Genomic DNA, 23,311 nt, shown 5'->3' with positions numbered 1-23,311 from the left:
GGAAATCCTGCAATGTATCAACAGAAACTCACAGCTTATTGAATTTGCCCCCAAGACTGGAAGGTATTATGTGGTGGACTAAAAGAAGGCAAACATTATACAAATTAGCAGAAGGGAAACACTTTTCATTATCTAGAAATGATAATAATAAAAAAAAATATCGCAGATACATATAGTGTATACAGCAGTGAACATGTCTTTCCACATTACCAGAATGCACACATGTATTCAGGACCTCTAAAGCTGCATACACACGTAAAGATTTTCTGTCCAACCATCCAACTAGTTGATTGGTTGGAATGAAAATCTGGTAACGTATGGGAGTAAATGATGATCAGCAATTTGCTCCTAAATGCCAGAAAACAGATGAAAATAGTCATTCAGACAAGTTTGAACAAATTGTTTAGTTCAAACATGTAACAAACAACAGTTTTTGTCCATTTTCCGGTGTTTGGGAGCAAATTGCTCATTGTCATTTGCTTTCATATCTTACCAGATTTTTATTTCAACCAATCAACTAGTTGGCTGGTTGGACAGATAATCTTTACGTGTGTACCCAGCATTATTCTTTATTACAAATTAATTTAATATAACATAATTGTTAGGATATATTTTACACCTTACATGTAATAAAACCACTTAATATGGCCAAAAATAATTTAAATATATAAAAAACTAGTATAGAGTAGGGCAAAATAGCCTCAAGAAGAACAGATATAGAGTCCACTATGCCTTTAGAAATCCGTTTAAAATGCAGGGATCCATTTTGTGAAATAACATGTACATTTATCCAGGTGTATAATATAAGGATCGGTAAGCTACTCTGGGACAGAGCACTGGGGATCAAGATCTGCAAGGTGGTGAGGTTGATTCACGTTGAGGAGGCTGAGCTTGAAAAGCCAGTATTTGGGCTTACCGATCCTTATATTATACACCTGGATAAATGTACATGTTATTTCACAAAGTTGATCCCTGCATTTTAAACGGATTTCTAAAGGGTAAGCATATGAAATGTCTGAAGCATGCGTTGTTCTCTATGGTTAAGGACTTGCATCATTCCACCATAGTAACCCTCAAAAGACTGAGTAGGGACATTCACTTCTAAATACTGTGCAAGATGTGTTTTCTTCTATATACCAAATACCTCTGTTTCTTGTATAAAATAATTGATAGTACAAAAGTTTGACGTTAACAGCCATAAATCTAAAACACACACATTTAAAACTGAATTACCTTTGAATATACTGCAGCTTCATGTCTGGCTTTTAACACTCAATTTTTGCACTACATGTAACCCAAAACAACACACCACACTTACTATGTAAACAGGTGAAGAGTATTGTTCTTCCTTCAGCTTTAAAACATGAACATTTGTCCATATACTTCCTATAAGGTGCATAACATGTTATTTCACAGATGGAAAGAAAACAAAACCAAATGAGACATACTATACCTGTAGTAGGGCATTGCAGGCACCAGCTGCTTTGGCCAGGTAGGTGGCATAAGTAGGACGGACCCTGCATCTGTATTCTTCCTCTGCTCGTGCTCGTAAGGCCCAAGATACTCTGGAGGCTGGTAAACATGGCACTGCATGCTCTTAAGTGAAGGCTGAGAGTCGGAAGGATCTTCATTGTTTCTCCACATTTTTGTAGGTATACCACATGAATTATCGTTAGCAAGGTTCAGGTCATCCATAAGATGTGTAGATGCAGAGTGTAGATTGTAACTCACAGACTGGTTATCTTCCCGTAGAGGCAGAAGGGGAGAAGGGGTTCTTGACTGGCGTGGCGAAACACTGGTTTGATGGCTATTGTAGAGCTCAGAACAAGGATAACTTCTTTTTGAGCCTGGGGATGAGGACCGGGAGTTGGGCCGAGGAGATGGAGAACGTTGTCCCAGGCAGGTGTCCTCTGTGATGCTTGCTCGTGGTGACATTATTGGAGAAGCTCTAGGAGAATAATGAGTATGGATGTTTTGAAACTGTGGACACAGGTCATCATTAGGACCATTATTTGGTGAAACGCAAGGTGATGTGTAAGGAGAGAAATTAGTCTCTGAAACATAACTTGTTGATGACCCACTACTAGCAGGGCTCAAGCAAAGCGGTTCTCTGTAGCCATCATAACCATAGACTTGCAACTTGGAAAACCTTGGACTGGTAGCAGCCAAGTTTGGCTGATGTTCTACCAAAGTATCTGAATCTCTGCTGTGGTATAAACCACCTGAATGACTCAGTTCATGAGATGGAGTGATCTCAATCCTTGGACTCAAAGCTGGAGCACCAGCAGCCTTTTGAGGGTCTAAGTGATATTTTGACCCTACACTATTGTTCTGTTCATATCTGACCATGGGATCTGTGGAAGACCTACGATAAGCCAGAGGAATGTATGGCTTGAGACCATATTCGGAGACATCATCATGTGAATACGCAACTCCAGAAGTTGGGCTGATGATTTTATGAGGAGTCGGTTCTTCTGGAAAAAGAAGGGTCTTTTTAAAACTAATTATTATGGTATAACAATCATGGACATTAAGTAAGTTGCCAGTTAGTTAAACAAATATAATATCTTAAAGATACTAATCAAATCCAAACTAAAATATATGATTAAAAAGGAAAGTTTAACTTCCCCTACATTTTGGGAGAAGAGGGTTATACATGACAAAAAGAAACATGGGGGCCTCTAGTCTTTAACCCCATTTTTAAGATCCAGAGCCTTACATTTTAAATTCTGGAAAAGTACTGAAGCTTGTGCAATGTCACCTGTGCTAATTCATTTAGAAGCAATGCATCAGGATTCTAAATAATTGGTTCTGGATAACAGTTATCAGTAGAGATTCCAAGGGTAAAACTACTGCTGGGCAGTGGGAAAGATACAAAAGCTAATATTTCCCCTTAGATTGTAATGGTACCCTCTAAAATAAAATAAATTTTGAATGGGCAGCATGGTGGTTAGCATTACTGATTCACATTATTGAGGTCATGGGTCTTACTACAATCTATGTAATGTTTGTATGTTCTCTATGTGTTTGTGTGAGTATGTTCACCTCCTGACAGCCTAAGGCAGTCAGGAGTCGAAACAAAATGTTTTAGCTACATATGTGAAAATAAAGTTGAGGGGATGGGTTAATAAATGAACCATTATGGATATGTATCATATTGCAGAACTCTGTAATATGTGGTATAGAGTGTGATTCACTTTTCACAACGCAAAGGGGCATATGTATTAATTATCGGATTTTAGAACCGATAATTGTAATTTCTTATTGCCAGTATTTGCGGCAATAAGAAATTATGTTCCGCCCGAATGCATCAAAAATCACATACAAAGACAGGGGCTCCGAATAGGAGCCCATTCCTGCAATGTGTTAGTAGTGTTTGAATTAGCAGCCTATATCAGGATCCCTCAGCGCTACTGCACATGTGCGGTTTCTGACCATTCCGGAACCCTCCCTGGTAATTCCTGTGGAATGTAGCCCATAGGCTACAGAGGCTAATGCCATCTTCAGATGGTGTGGCCCAACTCCGGGAATGCTTCACATTTTGGAGCTTGATAAATCTGACGGCTTACATTCCCCATAGAAACGCATGGGGGCTGTGGCTGCTGTCAAAAAAGGAGGGATCTGAGACAGATATCAAAGACATCTTTTGCGGTCCCTTCACGGTACATTCAGGTGATACTTTCCGGTATCCCTCTAAAAAGAGGTTTTTTTTGCTGCAAATATTGAATGAGAAGTAGACCCTAAAGCATGTATACCTCTAAGAATTGCAACCATTCTTAGAGGTATAGAAGCTATAAAACAATAAAAACATAAAACAAAATAAGCAGAGAAAGAAAAAAAATGTGTTTATTGCAGACATACTTCATTTTCAATTCTCTATACTCTTCCTGTACGTGTTATAACTATCCTTTCTTTCCAGTTTAATCCTTCAGTAAATGTTGTCTGGGGGTCTGCCAACTAATTTTTTTTCTGAATACCCAACTCTTCCCTAGCAACACTGTGTAATAATGTCACCTGAACTCACTCCCAATTGTGCCGTGTCCTAAGGCTCAGAGATCTGTGCCAATATTCACCTACTAATATAAAGCATTACTACAACCCCTTTATTCTCTACAAGAGCTACAGATTTAATTAGCCTCCACGAAAATCTTTACTTGCACCGGATAATAACCTACTCCACTTAATCAGCAAATTTAGACGTAATGTTGTATAAACCAACTCCTAAAAAGGTAATTAGCAATAACAATATACAAAATAAGCTACCTTAAGTTATAGGTAAAAGAATATTACTAACTTATTCTTAGAGGCGATTCAAATGTGTTTTTGGGCGCCCTCAGTGGAGAAATTTAATTATTGCTCCATTCAGGCGCCAGTGCCGCGTGTCCACGCCCAAAAGCATGGGGGTTTAGCCGCGTATAGCAGCTAACCCAGTCTAAAGTCCAGCATTGGGCACACAAACAGCCAACTTATCGCACATCTTTGCTTGCCAGCCCGGGGGGCTGCGAGCAGAAATGTGTGCAGTCGCGGCTATTCACGCCCGAGCGAAGCAACAACTGATTTGCACCATTGGACGCCCAAAACAAATAGCTACGGTTAAAACAACTGAAAAATGGGACATAAAAATCCTTCTGCTATGAAAAATGTAAATACATATTTAAAACTTGTGAGGAGTTTCCCATCTATTTGCTGCTGAAAGGTGTCATAATTTGGGTTTTATTTCCTTGAGCTGTGTTTATAAATGGTGAGCCGCATGATTGTCAGCCTATGCAGCACTACAGCAGATGCAAAATGCTTTGCACTTGCCAACTTTTACAGTTAGTGAATACAGTATTCTAAATTTAAGAAGCGCATGATGTGATATTTAACAATGTACAATGATTTCAGTCATTTATTAATAGAGTTATGTTCTATTTAGATACAAAGTAAAATTTTTAAACTACAACAAATAAACCATTTTTTTGCTATTTAGTAATACCAAGATGATCTTTCATAGGCTTGGGGTAAACAAGCAACAAATGCAATGGGATCTGCTAGATAATGGTGAACAGCCTGCCACCAGTAAGAAATGCCTCCACGCTACACTGCGACTGTATGAAACAATAACCGCGCACGATTAATGGTATTAATACGACTAATGTGACTAGGATTTCTGGGCAGGTGCATGCGATTGTTTTCTCATGACAAAATCTACTGTATGGCTGTAGCTTAACTTTCTTGTGGGTGGCAGGGAGCAGTCCTATACATAAACAAAGTTACTCGTTTAGTACTAAACTCAATAAATTGGAGTTTTGTATGTTACTGTTTATATGATGCAATCTAACAATTCTGGTCTTTGAAACGTGTGCCCTATTATTTGAAATTTTACTTGAAAAAACTCCACCAAAAATGTAAAATCTCAGCTATTAGTAGATAACTTAGGAGGGGACAAAGCTGCTGTCCATATACATAAGGCGAGTGTTGTTAAGTGTGCAGGACTGCAGTCCTAGCCCCCTGGAGGCTTACAGGGTTCCTCTGGCCCCAACATGCGGAGAACATAACTTAAGTAAAACTCAGGAATTAATAACTTTTAGTGAACTCCATCCATAACTTTTAGTGAACTCCGTCCAATACTAGATATTAAGTTTTGTATACTTATTGTACATTTATCGCACCATTCTCTCTACAAAACAAATGAGAAAGCAAAAGTAAAATACCTGACATTACAAAACTATAGATAATGCTTAGCTTAAAATAAGGTAAAGTAAAATACAAATAACAGCATTTCTATCCAGTATGCACAATGACCCACACAGACCATAAGGCATACCAGCCAAATGAACACTGCCAGTAACTTAGTCTTGTATGTTTTTGGTGATTGTTGAAAGAAGCCTTCGCCTTTAATCTTGCTTCATGAAAGACTACAGATGCTATAGCGGTTACACTGAGACACTACAAAGCCAAGCAGCATTGCCCATTATGAAGCCCTGGTATGTTACATCCTTTATGCCCTAATTAATTCCATGCTGACAACAAGAACAAATAATTTCAATTACGTTTTTCAGTACTTTGAACAGAAGGACAGTCTTAAAGTAAACAAGAACTAAGCCACGAAAGGGATAGAAGGTAACCATTTGTTCACAAACACACGTTAAAACAGACAAAAATGGTCGCTCAGACAAATTGGTTAAATCGGACAAATTTAACCTATTTCAACAATCGATTTTGACCATTTTCCAGTGTTTGGGAACATATAGTGGAATGTCATTTGCTCCCATACATTACCAGGTTTTTATTCCAACCAGCCAGATTGGACAGATATCTGACAGATAATTGTATAGTGTATGCCCAGCATTAGGAATAGGTAATACAAATATAACAAAGGTGAATTAACAGAATATGCCCCTTTTAAGGTGCATACACACGGAACAATATATCGTTAAGATAGGAACGATAACGTTCAACGATATATATCGTTCATATCGTTCCGTGTGTATGCAATGAACGACCAACGATGCGCGCTCCTGCTGGACGATAACGATATCGTCCATCGGGCATGCATGCAGGCCAATCTGGACGATATCGGGCATTTTCCATAGGGGTTTGCAATTGTTGGTCGTTCATCGTTGGTGATATCTTTGGTGTGTGGATGAACAATATCGTTCATCCAGCACACCAGGAATATATAGGGAGATCATTCAGCGATATCGTTCGCTGAACAGATTGTCCCGTGTGTATCCAGCATAACTCAGAAAAAAGTGTTACTGGTCACCTTTACAGGACTGGCCAGAGGGTAACCTATGGCATGAGCTGCATGAACACTTAGGCCCCCATTTATTAGTGATCACAATTGCAATGCGATTTGAGCATGACATTACCGCCCATGATCGCATTGCAAGATGTGATCCTGTCACCGGAATGTATCATCCGCCACCCGCAGTGACTCCGAAAGGATCCCATCCCTGCGATATGTCTGGAGAGCTGCCGGGGCTACTGCGCAGTCACGCCAACTGCACATGCACTGCCGCCATTGCCAGGGAGGGTTCTGGAGGAACCCTCAGTTGGCTAATTATGTGCAGTGTAGCCCATAGGCTACAGCAGCTAACGCGATTTTCAGATGGCACTAGCTGCTGGGACCAATATCCAGAATGGATTGCATTCCGGATATTGGTAAATTTGGCAGCATCGCATCTCCTATAGAAACCTATGGTTGGATGCGGCTGTCTGCGGGAATGGAGGGATTGCAGCAGGTATGGGGAATACCTGCTGTGGTCTGTCCTTCATACACCTGGGGGAACTTAATATTTGCGGTTAACCCCCAAAAACTGGTATTTTTGGGGATATAGTCACAAATATAGAATAATAAATTGGTCCCTTAGGGGAGAACTCAGTTAGACACAATAAAGCGAAAACTTCACGCGTGTGAAGTTTTCACACACTTCGGGCGTTTAGGTGCGATATTTTCGTGTCTTGTGTATGCGCGCTCCCATTTTCCCGCACTATCCTATTACAAAAGACACAAAAACGCATTTGCACGAAAACTGTTCGTGGAGTAATCTGCGAAAAGTTCAGCACATTTTGGGGAAATTCGTCTGTACCCTATTAAAAGGCTAACTGACATAGGAAATCAATTTCTAGTGGCCCTAATAAAAGTATTTGGTGTTCTTAAATTTTGTTAAATGGCTGTTATATGCATATTTGTAGAACATTGGAAAAATTATAAAAAGCTATTTTTTTGGACAAAATAAATGCTGCAGTTAGAGGACATATCTGTCCGTCGGCTGTGCAGCACTGCCAATGCGAAATGTCGGTGAATGCCGACGTTCACCGACATATCGTGGGTACACACTGGCCGAAGGGCAGCAGATATATTGGCCGATCAATAGATCGCCCAATAGATCTACCAGTGTGTAACCAGCATAAGACACAGGGAGGGGATGCACTCCTGTGGCACTCAAATGCTGGAGAGTCTAATATCACATTTCCTGTTAATATAAAAAAGGGGGGTCTACTGAACGGGTTCCTGTGCACTGAACACTAAGGTTCTAGTCTAAATGATCCACATACCCCAATAATGTTCTATTTGGAAGTCACCAGCTTTACATACTTGCACAGCAATTGCAAATCATTCGTTCTTTATGCAAACAGTTAGCTTTTCTTAGCAATGTTTTGTTTTAATTACACAAAGAGCAAATGGGTCACTCCAAGCATACTGGCAGGAGCATAACATTAAGTACAGTCCGGCGTCAGATGTTACACAAATCCAGACAAAACCCATTGAGATTCAGAATTAAGCACAATTCATGGAAAGGTCTGATGCAATAATAACTCCACACTGGACTGAGAAACAAGTAAATCTCTCTTTTGAGTGCACTTATCGTTCACGAAAAAAAAAAAAACCTAACCACATCCTTAGTGAAACAGCTTCGTGACAAGTACCATACTATTAATGAAAATGATATACCATCATTTTTGTTTTTGTTTTTTAAAAGGAAAGATGTGATCTAGAGTCATGTGAAAAGAATTCTGTTTTAACATAAATAACTCTCGTTCAATTATCACCAGGTCCTAATATGTGATAAACCTGAATTAACTGTGACAAATTAAAGATTATTCTGTGTCATTATTTATACAACAACAAAAAAGGAGGATCTATGTATGAAAAAGTATGTACAGGTATACCCTCAACTGCTTCTATAGCAGCAAAGTCTTTGAGCCAGGTGCTGTTAGTGAACTTCATGATTAAGATAAGATCATATATTGCGGTTAATCAAAAAGACCCAAAATCTGCATCAAGGGCTCTACAGGTCACTGTAGACATGGTAAAAGGTAAAATAAATGACTCCTACCTGACCGATAAGGTATGGCTTTAACAAACACATAGACATGAGAAATAAAAAATATATAATAAATTGTAAAACACATCACAGTACGATTTCATTAATCTGGACAGATGAGAACAAGGTGGAGGTGTGGTGTGGGCCAATACCATGTTTGGTGAAACAAAGCATATCACAACAACTCCCATAGTAATGCTAAAGCACAATGGTGTAGGGGTGATACTTTGGGATTGTTTTGCAGCCTCAGGATCTGGACAGCAGGTACTCAAGTGAGTCTACCATGAATTTATCTATATATTGAAACATTGTATACTAGAACATGCAAAGCCAACTATCAGACAAGTAAGCTAGGCAGAAAATGACTCCTGCAACGTTGTAATGATCCTAAGAACACCAGCAAATCTACAACTCAATGGCTGAAAGAGAAAACAATGGCCAAGGTAAGGTCCAGACCTGAGCCCCACTCAGATGCTGTACATAAACAAATGCCCCCAAAATAAAAAATCAATGAACTAAAGCAGTATACTAAGGAGAGGGCCAAAATGATTCTAATATGATGCAAGAGACTAATAAACACAAAGAAAGTGACTTCTTTAAGTTATTGCTGCTAAATGTGTTTCTACAAGCTACTGAATTACATGGTTTACTTTTTCCCACATTCCTTCATCGCCAGGAATGATGTCATGTGAATGTAAAATATATATATACATATATATATATGCATCAAAATGGTTTCTAGTCTGGGAATCGGTATGATTTACCGCCGGACACGAGTCCAGTAGTTGGAATCCAGACAGCGACTGTCCGACATGGGTGAAAATCCTGATCGTCCCTAAGGTAAGTATAGACAAACCTAATTCCCTCCCCTAACCCTCCACACACACACGCCCGCGCGGCTGTCCGCGCCCGGCGTCCCTTCGATCAGGATGCCGGGTGCCGGTATCGGTAAAATGACAGGCGTCTAGATTTAGGCGCCTGTCATTTAACCCTTGCCGGGATAAAGCAGTCGGGAAGGCGGCTGTCGGGATTAGGTCCGCCGGCTTCCCGACTGCATACCCTAGACAATGTCCTGTATTTGACCTGTAGGAATACAAGGCTTGGGGGAGATTTGTCTCCCTGGAACCAGGCATCCAGATAACCATCTCTTATCTCTAGAGGCCATAACGTTTGGGGAGAGATACATCCTTAATGCAGATGGTCAGACCTGGTCAAGCCAGATCATGGGATATAAAATCCTTTAGGAGATGACAGGAACCCCATCCACACAGTTTCAAGACCCCCTACTTCCTATAGACAATATGGAAGGGTGTGAACGATTTCTTAATGCCCAGTTTACAGCAATGAAAGAGCGAAAAAGCCAAAGGTGGGGCCTAGTGCAGCTGTGGGGTTATAACTGTGCTTCTCCCTCAATGATAAGTGTTCTTGTGCCTAAGGAGAGTCCCGAGACGACTGGCCTGGATACAATGTTTATTTGTCTCCTTCACCACCAGGTCAAAGAAGTGTAGACTCTGTTTATTTTTAAATCATTTTAATTCCTTTTATTTTCTGAAACTTATTTGTGATATTTTTGTATTGTCCATATTTGTATTCCCTTTTCCTGTAATCAATAACCTTGGAAATATTTTTCGGATTAAACATTCTTAATCCAGTGTATTCTCTGTGTTCTTGTCGAATTCACGAGCCTGTGAGGTCAAAGCTGCGTACCTGTATGTAAGAGAGTATGCAAATTGATATTTGAGGGGAGAACCTAATGACTTCCGTGAACTTCGTTGGTGGTGGCAGTACAGTGTTAGATTAGCCGCACGTGCTGAGGTAACCATAAGTGACTGGTGGCGATTCTCAGATTGAGGTATCTGGAGAATGGCCGGCTGGTCGTGATAATCGGTAACAAAGGAAATGCTAAATCTTATGTGTTATTTATCACTTGAGATAAAATTATATAAATGTTAATACTATTAAGACTATGGGATGTATGTACTAATAATCAGCAGAACTGCAGTTATTATTATCAGGGGCACCGAGAGGGGGGGGGGGAGCGGGTACAGATTGCACCCCCCCTGTGCACAGCAGTCTCCTATGCCTGTGGGGGGGGAGCGATCACACTGATCGCACACCCCCCCCAGTGCTTTGCGCCGATCTGATCCCTTGCCAGCGCCGCAAAACTGTTCTTTTTTTCCCCACCTCCTGCGGTTAGGCCACGCCCCTTTACCCGGGCCCGCCACAGCTCTTATTAGGTATCCATATCGCAGGGGATATTTTCATTTTTAACAAAAATATCCCCGCTATGATCCCCGGCAAATTGTAGAATTATTTCACGCATGCGCACAGTGGGCCTGATTCAGAGCCGCTCGTTCGCTCCGAGTGATGTTCGCACAACTGCGCATGCGTATGGGTTGTAATACGCATGCGCGAACCAGTCATTGCGGTTGGAAATTGTGTGCTCGCAAAATAGCGAATGCCTGCTAATTTGAGTGACAGAATGAGGCGTTTGTGGGTGGTAACAGGGGAAGGTGCTTGAAAACGGGGAGTGGAGATCCGAACGCAGGCGTGCCAAAAGGTCAAAACGGGCGTTTTAAGGGTGTGCATAATTAACAAAGCAGCGTCATCGACCACGTCACTTGGTTGTTTCTTAGCCTGAACTGGTCGCATGATTGTGGTAGGAAAATCCAACCACAAGCACTGCGAGCAGTTCAGATGCCTTTCGATGTATTCGATTAATCAAATAAATAGCGGAGATGACGTAGGATGCGAGCGGCCAGGGGGCGTCTTTACAAAATAGCGAGCGCATATTTCGTTCGCTCGCTCAGACATAGAGGCGTTAACAGACCGCAAAGAGCGAGCGCTCAATTTAAATAGCCGGCCCCTTATTCTAAACGAGCGAGCGCAAATAGCGTCCGGCTCTGAATCAGGCCCAGTGTCAGCTCCTAAGCCTTCATATGCATAAAGCAAATTTACACCATCTAAAGATTACCGGGGCCAAACTACGAAAAGCTTTGCTTTTAGGCGTTTGGTACATAGGGGTCAGATCATAGTCCCCATTCATAATAATGGGGACTGCAAACTACAGTGCTAATTAGCACTTTGACAGAGATTTCTGTGAAATCTCCTGCATTGTACCATTAGTACATACATACATACATACTGCAGTTTCTACATAATTTTATGTAAAAAACCAGCTTGATACATTTCCCCTATTTCATGGTTACTTCCTTTTTCACATGCCTGTGTGTAGCATTACATCAGCTATATAAATAAAAAAAAAACTATTTTAAACAGCATATATGGGAGACATGGGCGTATCTACCCATTGGCCAGGATGGCACTCGCCAGGGGCGCCGGCCAAGGTAGGGGCACCACCCAGCGATGCCACACATGGTCAAGGGGTAGAATCGCATTGTAGTTCGCTGATCCGCCATGTTTTTTAATGTAATCATTGCCCGCCCAGTCAGGAATGCGTTACCTCTGCCTGACCGGGAGGACCTGCATCTTGTCCCCCAGCTCCGCCTCCCCTGCTATTCTACAAATAGTATCAGAGTGCGGCGCTGACGTCATGTTGGGCCGTGCATGATCATAGTGTGGAGAGGAGCAGTTTCCCTGCCAGCGTGCCATCTAAATAGACGGTGCACAGTGCACGGCGCCCGCCATCTGACACCACCACAGCGGCGGCAGAGTCATTATGGCCACTCACTCTCCCATCCACTGCCTCCCGAGCCCTAGAATGCTGGTGCGGCACTCTCTGCGACGTCGACACTACCGCGCAATGTGCTGGGGGGAAGAGAAGACCTGGGACATAGGGGAGCGGCCTGAACCTGGAGGTACAGCAGCAGGTGAGTCACTGGAGGGGGCGAGAGGAAGGAGAAGGGAGTCACTGGAGGGGGGGAGAGGTGAGTCACTGGGGGGGAGGGGCATTATAAATTGTGGCTATATGTAAAGGAATTACAATACTTGGCATTATGTGTAAAGGCTTTACAATATGAGGCATTATGTGTAAAAGGCATTACTGCATGGCATAATGTGTAAGGGGAATTACTGTATGGCATAATGTGTTATAAGAGGTACTACTTGAATGGACTCTGTGTAGCATAACTTACATACTCTGGCAGCGCCATATTCATAAACTGCTGCAGTGTAATGCGAGTAGTGGGCAGTAATGTGTGGTGCTATTTTAATTGGGGGAGTTAATGCGTGACCATGTGCCTTCCCCACAAGACCATGCCACTTTTGCAGAGCGTGCTGTTCATAATTACAATATGGGGGGCGCCAGTCCCTTACTTTGCCATGGGCGCTCGGACCCCTAGATACACCCCTGATGGGAGAATGCAGCTTATCACGTTATTAGAAAAAATGACATCACTGAGGACTTCATGTGAGTGTAATTAAATCACTGGGAATAAATAGGAGTCTCCTGTCCACATAAAGAACATATGAGACCAACCATGTATTCCCTGTGCCTACAGTATAATCCTTTGAAAAGAGCATTTGAGGGTTTGCAATTAAGAAAAAGGCTCTAATGTTTAGAGCTATAATAGAAATCTTAAAACATGTGACCATGGAGTAGTAGAAAAATCTGATATATTGCACAAGTCACTTCCTCCTTTCACTAAAGAGCTGACTCAGAGCCCAGGGCTACAGATGCTACACAGAGTTCAAGAAGCATCATATACATTATGCTATGTATATACCCAGTTTAACTTAACTATGGCAGCCCTACCACGTAGAGCTCACAATCAACCATAAGCAGCTTCAATAAGCTATAGTCAGTACACGCAGATCAGACAAACATTTTGGCAATAGCTATAAATCTTTTTTACAATGTAACTTTATACAGATTCGCCCCCAAAATAGTGCCTAGTATGGCCCGTATTCAATTTGAGGTGAAAAGTCCGGACCCGCGATACTTTTTCTCCGATGACGTCATTTTTGCCTGTTTTGCTTTTACCCCGTATTCAGACAGTCCCCCAAAGGTAAACTGTTTCAAAATTGTTTTAAAAAACAATTAAGGACACCCCAAAAATTTACTTTGAAAATGGGGGCAAAAAATAAGAAATAAATGTTGGGGTACAAAGTTAAAAACTAGCGAACTTGACTCTGGGGGTGGTCCCCAAATATGCCCCAATTGTTTTTTTGATTGCAGGTGCTTGCAGCAGGTGGATTTTTCAAGATTTTTTCAACTTCACTTTAGCAACTTTTAAATATGCTGACCCCCATTTTCAAGTACCGCAAATTTGCTGGGATAAGTTATTTTCAGGAAAAAAATACTCCTGAATACTATTCTGCACCACATATAGAAAAACGCTATTTAGCAGCTATTAAGGCCGTTTAAAAAGACCAAATACCTTCGGCAAGCCAAATCGGGTGGTACCATTCGGGAACCCCCATGTCAGAGCATCTTTTGGGGGGTGCCAGGCTGATTTCCCCAAATCTGACAGTACTTTCCGCCTGTTCAAGTTTCGCCGGGTCCCGTTTTCGCGTACTTTCAAATTGAATACGGGGTAAAGCGGGTACGCGTGCGATACTTTTCTGCCTACAAAACAGGCGAAAAGTCCTGGACACAAAAAAGTATCGCGGCTTGGCTCAAATTGAATACGGCTCTATATCCAAACAACTCTCCAATTTTCCGCCTACAAAACAGGCGAAAAGTCCTGGACACAAAAAAGTATCGCGGCTTGGCTCAAATTGAATACGGCTCTATATCCAAACAACTCTCCAATTTGTAAACTTTTCCCTTACCTAAACCCAAATGCACGGGTTATTCACTTTCAGCCATTCAGCCAAGGACTAGATTAGTAAGGGCTAACAAAAATAAAAAATACAATGGGTATCACTAGAAGCTATTTGAATTACAAGTAAAAGTATAGGGCCTGATGCAGAGTTGATTAGAGGTCTGTGTTGTAGAATGGTAATGAGTATCACTACACTGAGCATACTGCGGAGCAGAGTTTACGCACATCAGGCATGTCAGGTTTCGGCCTAGGATCGGCCGTTACTCACCACAGCGCCGACTACCCCTGACTTCTCGAGCGGTCAGACGTCAGGTGCGGCGGCGAGTGAAGAGCTGAGGATTATGCCTTAGGTGCACTTTGACAACCATGTGCCGCTCCATGACTTGGTTACCGAGGTTGCCGTCATGGGCGCAGCCGTGACAGTCGTCAACACCTAACGGACCTTCTGTCCAATGGAAGCATGGTCATTGTCAGCTGATGCTGTCCTCCAATGGACTGCTAGCTTGGGGTATATTACTGGGCTCTGGACAACAGGAAGTTGCCTGTACAACGTTGTTACTACTAGCGTTTGCTTGCCATCACTTCGTTCCAGGTTCCCTTGCTGTTCTGCTCTCGAATCATCTCTAGTTTCTAGCGGTGCATCTGCTACCCTGCCCATGTACTCTGTACATCCTCCGAGTACAACCACAGTGTCACTCTCCTGTGCCAGCGGTGAGTCTGATACCTTGCCTGCATACTCATTACAACATCCAAGTAGAGATTCCTCGCTAGTGCTACACTCTCATGGGCCTCATCGGTGTTATCTCCCTCCATTTCCCACCTGTATCAGATACCTGACCAAAGGGCTGCGACCTGCTTGCTGGGTGCAGTTTAAACCCATATCCATGGGGGTCACTGATGAACACCTGCCAGCAGGTTAGACTCCGCGCCTTTTGTCAGGTCTCGCCAACATCAGATACTTGTGGATGAGGAGGTCATACATCCAGGCCCCTTTCCTCAGATTCCTTCCACAACCCCCGGACCTCAGCTTTCACAGCTCCTCAGTAGGAGATCCTCCTGAGCCAGCCCTGACAAGGCATTGTTGAGTCGAATGCAGTTTTGTGGCTTCTCCCTTTGCACCTGAAGGGGCATATCTGGGTGGTAACAAATCATGCACACGTAGGCTATGTTCACAGAAAGCGTGTCAACGGAATTCTGGGCTATGCAGAGTTTTGCTAAATTATGCCTGTTTTCTGTAAGGATAATAATTATAGCTATAAACCAAGCATATGGATGGGGGATGTCTGACCACAGAAATGCATAGACATCTACATACAGCACATTATACACAATTAGATCCATGCACGCAATGCTGGAACAATTATAGACAACTTGCTTTCAACTCTACAACAAGCCCATAGCCTTAGTAAAAGTACTGCTCTTACTTTGATACTGGAATTGCTAGAAAGAGGAGAAACATCTGGAGATCCTCATGCAGTCCCCAACCGCTTGTTACCCACTACTTGTCTAAGTAGTTTAGCCAATGCCTGATGGCACATAGGTGATTGTGGTATATATGTGACGGTTATCTTTTCATGAGGAAGTACCGTAGTCACTTAAGTAAGGCCCCACTATTAAATTAAATTTTTCAGTTAGCCTTGAAGAGCTAGTATAAAAAACTATAATTTTCTTTTATCACTTTACTGTACAGAATTGGGGTGTAATTTTATTTCTACTATAAAATGATATGGAGATATCTTTATTAGATTTTATCAACACTCCCTCACAACATGTTCCCTGACAAAACACCCATCTTCCTAATCTAGACGGCTTCGATTTACCACCTCACCCTCTCCCCTTCCTCATTTTCCAGAACATTTCCTGCCATGTCATTTTGTTTTAAGGTAAATACCAAATAAAAGGGAGCACCAAATAACACAATAATTACTGGGAAATACTTAAAGTGGGCCGGTCACCTACACACAAGGGATTCTGCCATTTGGTGGGCCAAACCAACATTTATGACAGTGCAGCCTATCCATTCAATAGGAACCAGACCATCACCAAAGATTGAGGCACTCTGGGGGCAATTCTCCACCATGTGCCGTGAAGAGTGTCTCCAGATTGGTCCGTAAATGCACTCCACTGCAAGCTGTCTTTGCTCAACTTCCCTCTCACCCCAGAGGTGCGCAGGAAAAACGTGCAGCCGTACATCATGGAGAACTCAAATCCCCCCTTTGTGTTCTCATGCTTCAGCTGCATCATTATATCCAAACAGATATTGGCCCATATTTTACAATACAGTCAAACCTTGCTTTTACACTCTTCCCCCACTGTACTGTCATTGCCAAATGCATTTCCCTAATTTTATACAGCATGTTTACCACATATACACCACCAAATCTTCCTAGACATAGGATTTTGTTCCATTACAACTGAAGAACAGTTCTGTATTTTTTGTATTATGGAAATATGAACTACACTAATGCATACACTATAGGAAACCAATGAATGTTGTATGCAGCACTGGCTAGGGTTGCTCATGTTAGGAGAACTTGGATATATTGTTTCATTTAAAACATATTTTACTGTAGACATTTTTAATGTTAAACGCATCCCTTGTAGATATTTATATGTTGGAACAAATGTAATACCCAGTGAGATGCACGCAGTGGCGAGATTTTGGTGATGTACAGTAGCTGACAGATTTAAATCAGCAATTAGTTTGAAGGTAAAAAATTTCTAGCAGGCTATTACATTTGGGATAAAGTGTTTAAAACAATAATTCACTCAGGGCAGTCGCAAAATTGCCTTGTGTTAATTATTCCTTCATTTACTTGGGAATTTGGGGTATCCTTATTTTACATTTATTTTGACACTAATGTAAAATGGGGGTTCAATTGTATCTATAAACTATCCCAGAACCAAGACAACTTGAGGATGTACATGGATTATAAGGTTAAGCAGATAGCAGTTTTATTACTAAGATTATTACATGCCTGCCCAGTTGTGATGTCAGTCACCTGCCTTCTCTGCAGCAAGTGTTCGGGCAGTCAGCACGATGTGCAGATATATCTGCTATTGGCTGTGCTGCACAGCCATCGCGATATGTAACTGAACGACGTATTCACAGACATATCGTCCGTACACGCTGGCCGACGTGCATATCAGCCGGTCAATTGACCAGGCAATATGTCAGCCAGTGTGTACCCAGCATAAGTGAAAGCATTACAATCACAATCTTTTGTATTGGTAGCATTCGGTAATGCATGAGAAATAGATCGTGCCATTGTAAAATTTGAAAAAAGTCATTAACATATTAGATCACAAAGATAAAAAACATGCATTCTTTTTTATTTTAAGTGTGGTTTTCGAACGTTATTCAGAGGCTGAAAAAGCACATGAACAGTAGATAGATGTGAACAAGTACGGAATTGTGTGCAATAATGGGTTCAGAAAAGATTATATTTTGTGTCAACCAGATTGTAATTAACTTGCAGACGTGAGTATTTTGTCCTTAGAAGGTAAAATCTTGCTTTAATTAATTATCTGAGTCCTCAATAGCCACTAACAGGTCTGATATGCTGTACACCCTGGCGGTAGCCGGTTCATGCCATGACCAAGACACTTTACAAGAGTGTCACACATTTTAACACGAGCTTTACGCAGCTACATGGCTGGCATACCATGCAGAGATTTGCCCTCCAACAACAGTTAGTGAGCTATAGGTTCCCTAAACCTGACTTTTAAAACGATGAGCATGGAATGAAAAAGCAAATTTAGATCAGCATAGTCTCCTCTATGCTGATCTCCTCTAATCCTTGATGGGCTAGCAACCTGGATTTATAGGGGGAATTCAATTGTTTGTGCCACAGGCGCCTATCAATTGTCGCGGATTTCTGCAAGCAGCCTCCTGAGGTGTGAGCAGAAATTTGATCAAGATAGGCACCTAAACCATCAAGATTCGGCACCTTAACATTATCGCGCCTGGCTTTTAGATGGGATTAGCCCCTTTACACGGTTAATTCCCTGCATTTTGGGCGCTGTATCTGCTATAATTGATGGGTGCCCGTGGCACACATGCCCAGCGGCACAAACAATTGAATAGGCTTAGACAGAAGCAAGAAAACAATTGACTTTCCCCCAGTAGAATTTGTCTTTGCAGATTATGTTAAATAGGTTAATGCATTGAAAACTGGGCTATTTCTTCTAGTATCTGCGCAAAAAGGGTTAATGCTGCAAATACAAACCACATATGTGCTTCTCATCACACAGTGGCTTGTACACCATAAATCAATGTATTAGCTTGTGAAAACATGTAAATCTATGTCCAGTATACAAACTAAATGCATGCAAAATCACAAATGTAAACAGACAGGTTGTAGCCTTCATGCAAATTGTAACTCCTCTGCCTTATTTAACCCTCTGTGTTACAAAGGTGCTGGGAAACAAGGCAATAGTAGCTAAACTGTAAATCCCTTCAATTGGCCTTTTTCTGGGTGTTGTTCTAAAATTATCGTATGGGGCAATTTAATTAACCACAATAAAATCTTTGTTTACTGAGGCTTGTCTTAATGTGCATACTGCACAATTCAATTGGAAAGATTATCCCATTGGTCGCGCAACTATTCTAGCTGTATAGCCTCAAAAAAGTGCTAACTAATATTGGATAACAGTATAGGAGGCAATAAGTATTTTGAGCAAGTAAGGGGCACATCCACTTGCAGACCAAAAAAATGACTGCACGATTACGACATTGTAATCGTGCAGTCGTTTCACAGTCTGTGCTGTGCCTACACTGAGCGTACAGTCGTTCATGGTAGGCACATCAATCACCCCCTAACATGCTCAACCTGGCATTATGTCGGAAATGACCAGCGGGAGCGCGCATCGTTGGTCATTTCTGACATTGATGTGCACGATTACTGAGCGTTTACACGATTACGATGTCGTTATCGTGCAATCGCTCAGTATTATCGGCATGTGGATGTGCGCCCTTAAAAAGTGACAAATGGCTTTTTTGTCATTTTAAGCCACTTGTTAATATAATACCTGTAACTCCCACCTGCAAGCTTAAAAACACCTGTCTAATCAATACAGCACCCCCATATACCTGTCTCACATCTGTTAACCCATTCTGTATTTTGCAGAATATCACCCCAAAATTGACATGTTATTATTGGCCAAATTAAGCTAATTAAAAACTTCAAATTGCCTAATTAATCATTAACGAATGTGTCTCAGGGGTTCTGAACCAAGTCCCGACATTTTTACCTTAAAATAGGGATTTTCTGCAACTTTTCACCTGCTCAGGGGCTGCAAACAAAAATCTGTTTAAAACCTATTGAGAGTTAATGCGGATTAACTTGCGCATCTAACTGAATGGCGTACATTCACACCGCCCGCATTGATTAGCATATACTTGTGTAAACGGGTTATTACAGCCAATTGAACTTCCTATGACTTTTGATACATGCAGCTAATTTTTGCACAAAACATCGTAAATGATCATCTCAGACATCTGGGATCAAGCTACAGGGCAAAAGCATTAGCCACATGCATAAAATAGAATAATAATTACAGATAGAAGTATAGATATTAGACATTGCACTTTAGCAAAAACATAGACAAAATATAAATTTTATTCTGCTACTTTGCTCATAATATTCAAGCTAAGATTAATTGATATCCTGCCAAAAACAGATGAATAAGAGAACAAATGAATGAATGTAAGCAATACAACACAGTCTGCAAACAGATGGACAGTAGAAGGTAAATATCATTTTATAGCCCTGCTACGCAATATTTTCTTTTTAACCCCGCACTCTCTGCCTATTAAAACAGTTATACACAAACTTCCAGAATATGCCAAAAGTCCCAATAATATCATGATCTATTTCACTCATACTCAACATCTGCTTTATCTATTCTGCTTGTTTACAAACCTTCCACAGGGTTGGGATAATCATAGTCAAACACGATATTGAAATCTAATTCAACTTCAGGGCTGTCTTTTAGGTCGTGACTCCCCAACAGGTCAGGATGTGGGGCTCGGTCAGCGTAGCTCATCACTACAAAAGATTTCAGGGGCCCTGACGCAAATCCTCAAGGTAAGACAACAGATCCAGGGAGTCTCCACCCGGCCCCCCTAAAATATGTATGCAGTAGCAAATTTAGTAGAAAAAATATTTTAATCCTATGAAAAACAAGGCTTTAAAGTTACTGGAGCACATTGGAGGACCCTTCAAAAACTTATTGCTGGTACAGGTGATGGGACAAGATAGATTTCAGGTGTCCGAAAATGATGGCGTAATTAGCTGGCTGGTTGAGAGACAGGCTCAGCTCAGTTCGGCTCAGTGACAAGAGATCACCAGTGTGTGAAATTGGCAGGAGTACAGAAAATAGCTAGTGTAGAACTTCCGGCTTAGTGTAGACACCTGCTAGAGGAGAGGCGTGTCCTCCGGCCACAACTAAGGAAGCAAGTGTGTCAGCTGAAAGTGTCACACTGCCACCCGACACTGCAAGACTGACAATCTGCTAATCTCTTTCTCCCTCAATAATCAACACAAAGTAGACTGTCATATCTGGCCAGCAGTATGGCGGCTGCATAAAGAAGTATAAATGTATTACTTGTGTGTGTGTCTGTGTGTATATATATTCAAGAATGAAAGTCATTTTCTTGAAATTGTCTTTGCATTAAGGTTTAATATTTGCTCCCTAATGCTAGACACACACACTGAGATTGCAAAAAAAAAATCTGATCAAGTAATTATCTGACATCACTGCTACATCTGTGTGTGCAGACATCCTTGTCCATACTAACAAGCATGTGATCTCACCACTACAAGTGCCAACACAATTTGATATTGGCCTTATTGGCCCATATTTGTGCTGAGCAGCAGGATTAGCTATAGTAGTGCATAGATAGCTACAGGAACCTTTACTAATCAGAGAGACGGAGTGACGAGCAAGTGCTATTTTGGCGTCACAAATGCGCTGCTCAGTTTACATCTACTTGTACAGAAGGGCCTTGATTCTGTGCTATCAAATGTGGGACATCATGAACAAAACAGTGTTGCCACTCACTGCTATGCTATGCATAGCTTTACAAATTTTTAGGAGCCAGGGTTAAAGTGTAGGAAACAGACCACTCTAAACCCCCCCACCCCCACCCCAATGATTTGATAAATTTTTTTTACAGGATTATGGAACTCAAGGCCCCCATACATCAGAGATTGATTGTGTATAAAAATCTTTACCCTTTTCAATCGATTGCAGAATTGCCACAATCGATTGAAAAAGGGAAAGATTTTTATACACAATCGATTGCAAATTGCACGATTGCTTCAATCAATCTCTGATGTATAGGGGCCTTCAGCTCTGTGTGTTATCCAGCTGTTTTACACACTATACTAGCCCAAAAAATGCCCACAGTTGAATGGATGTAGTAAAATGGAGGCCCCAATTGCTCTGCATAGCTCCCCTGTTCCACCCCCCCCCCCCCCCCCGAAATAACAAACTACATTTGTACATAGACCCCCGGGAAATCCCCCCTCCCCCTCCTCCCGAGGGCCACGTTACTGAGCACCTACCCCCTAGGAAACCAACCCTCAAGGCCACACTACTAAGGGGGTACCCCTAGGCAAACCACACCTCTGCAGCCACATTGCTGTGAGCTACCCCCAGGCAAACAACCTCCCTCCAAATTACTGAACAGCTAAACCCCCCCCCCACTAGACAACCAACCCCCACGGCCACACAACTAGTGGGGTACGCTCAGGCAAAACACCCCTCCGCACCATCCCCCTTTGGGCCACATCACTACTCCTCCAGAGCCGCAATCCCCGGCCACGCATAGACCCTCTTACAGGAGAGCTCTATGCAGCCGGAGTTAGGCGACAGCAGACAGCCAGCAGAAGTCAGCACCGGCCGGGACTGACAAGCACAGCAGTCACCACAGGCGACACTCAGCACATGCACTCCTATGCATGAAATGCACGCTGCAATACTACAGGCATGCTCACGAATCTACACTGGGGCTACAAGGATCTGCTTCCTCCCTCCCTGTAAAATCTGGTTGTCAGGCAGCGACCTGGACCTCGGGATTTGTCGATCCCTGGTATAAGCAGATGTCAGAACACAGTGCCATGACCTGGGGTACACGCCGACAGAAATGTCTTCTTGTACGGATGTGCTTTTAACACATTAACAGTCACCAGAAGTACATTAAAAGCAGATGGATGTGTTAACCAAGCCTTGAAACTATATGAACTACAGTGTCTCATGTCAATTATTTTTGCAGAGTACACTCTATTTTGTGGGGTAAAAATAAAATGTAGGATATAATCCGAACACCAAAACATTTTAACTACTTGCCAGTATTTTGTAGCATCTGGAGATGCTCCTTCATGTAGAAGGGCTATACTTAAGCTACGTTGTCAAGTCGGAATCGGTATGTAATGCCGGCTGTCGTGATGCCTCCTGTCAAAATACCAACAGCAGCATCCCGATGGTTGGTATCCCGAAAGGGGTAGTGTAAGTATACTTACCCTCCCCACCCCGTATCCTAAACCTCCCCGTTAGTGCCTAAACCTAAGTCTCCCCCTTCGAGCCTAACCCTACCCCCTTGGTGCCTAACCCTAAACCCCCCCCTCCCCCCCGTGGTGCCTAACCCTAATCCTCCCCACTAGGGATGCCTAACCCTAACCCCCCCCCCTTGGCTTTCGCTAAGGGCGCCCCAGACTTACCTCGTTCGGGCTGGCGTCCTTCCGGATTAAGGTAGGCATCGAATTA

General features: G+C 42.1%; 1 protein-coding gene across 2 annotated transcripts in view; it reads right to left on the bottom strand.

The window, feature by feature from the left end:
* The window catches only part of NFATC2 (nuclear factor of activated T cells 2), a 132,539-nt gene that overhangs the window by 95,876 nt on the left and 13,352 nt on the right, over nt 1–23,311 (bottom strand). Inside the window, exons 1-2 of one of the 2 annotated variants that reach the window (XM_088458060.1) lie at nt 20,464–20,587; nt 1,454–2,474 (exon numbers count right to left, since the gene is read on the bottom strand). In XM_088458060.1, the coding sequence (XP_088314186.1) occupies nt 1,454–2,474; nt 20,464–20,587 (1,145 nt within the window). Of the gene's footprint in view, nt 1–1,453; nt 2,475–20,463; nt 20,588–23,311 lie in introns of those variants that run through there. The other variant, XM_088458061.1, reaches the window with a different exon arrangement.

Source organism: Taudactylus pleione, unplaced genomic scaffold (assembly GCF_031769625.1).
Source record: "Taudactylus pleione unplaced genomic scaffold, aTauple2 ptg000803l, whole genome shotgun sequence".
NCBI classification, from domain to species: domain Eukaryota; kingdom Metazoa; phylum Chordata; class Amphibia; order Anura; family Myobatrachidae; genus Taudactylus; species Taudactylus pleione.
The sequence above is the reverse complement of the archived record's forward strand: the minus strand, read 5'-3'. Positions and strand labels throughout refer to the sequence as shown.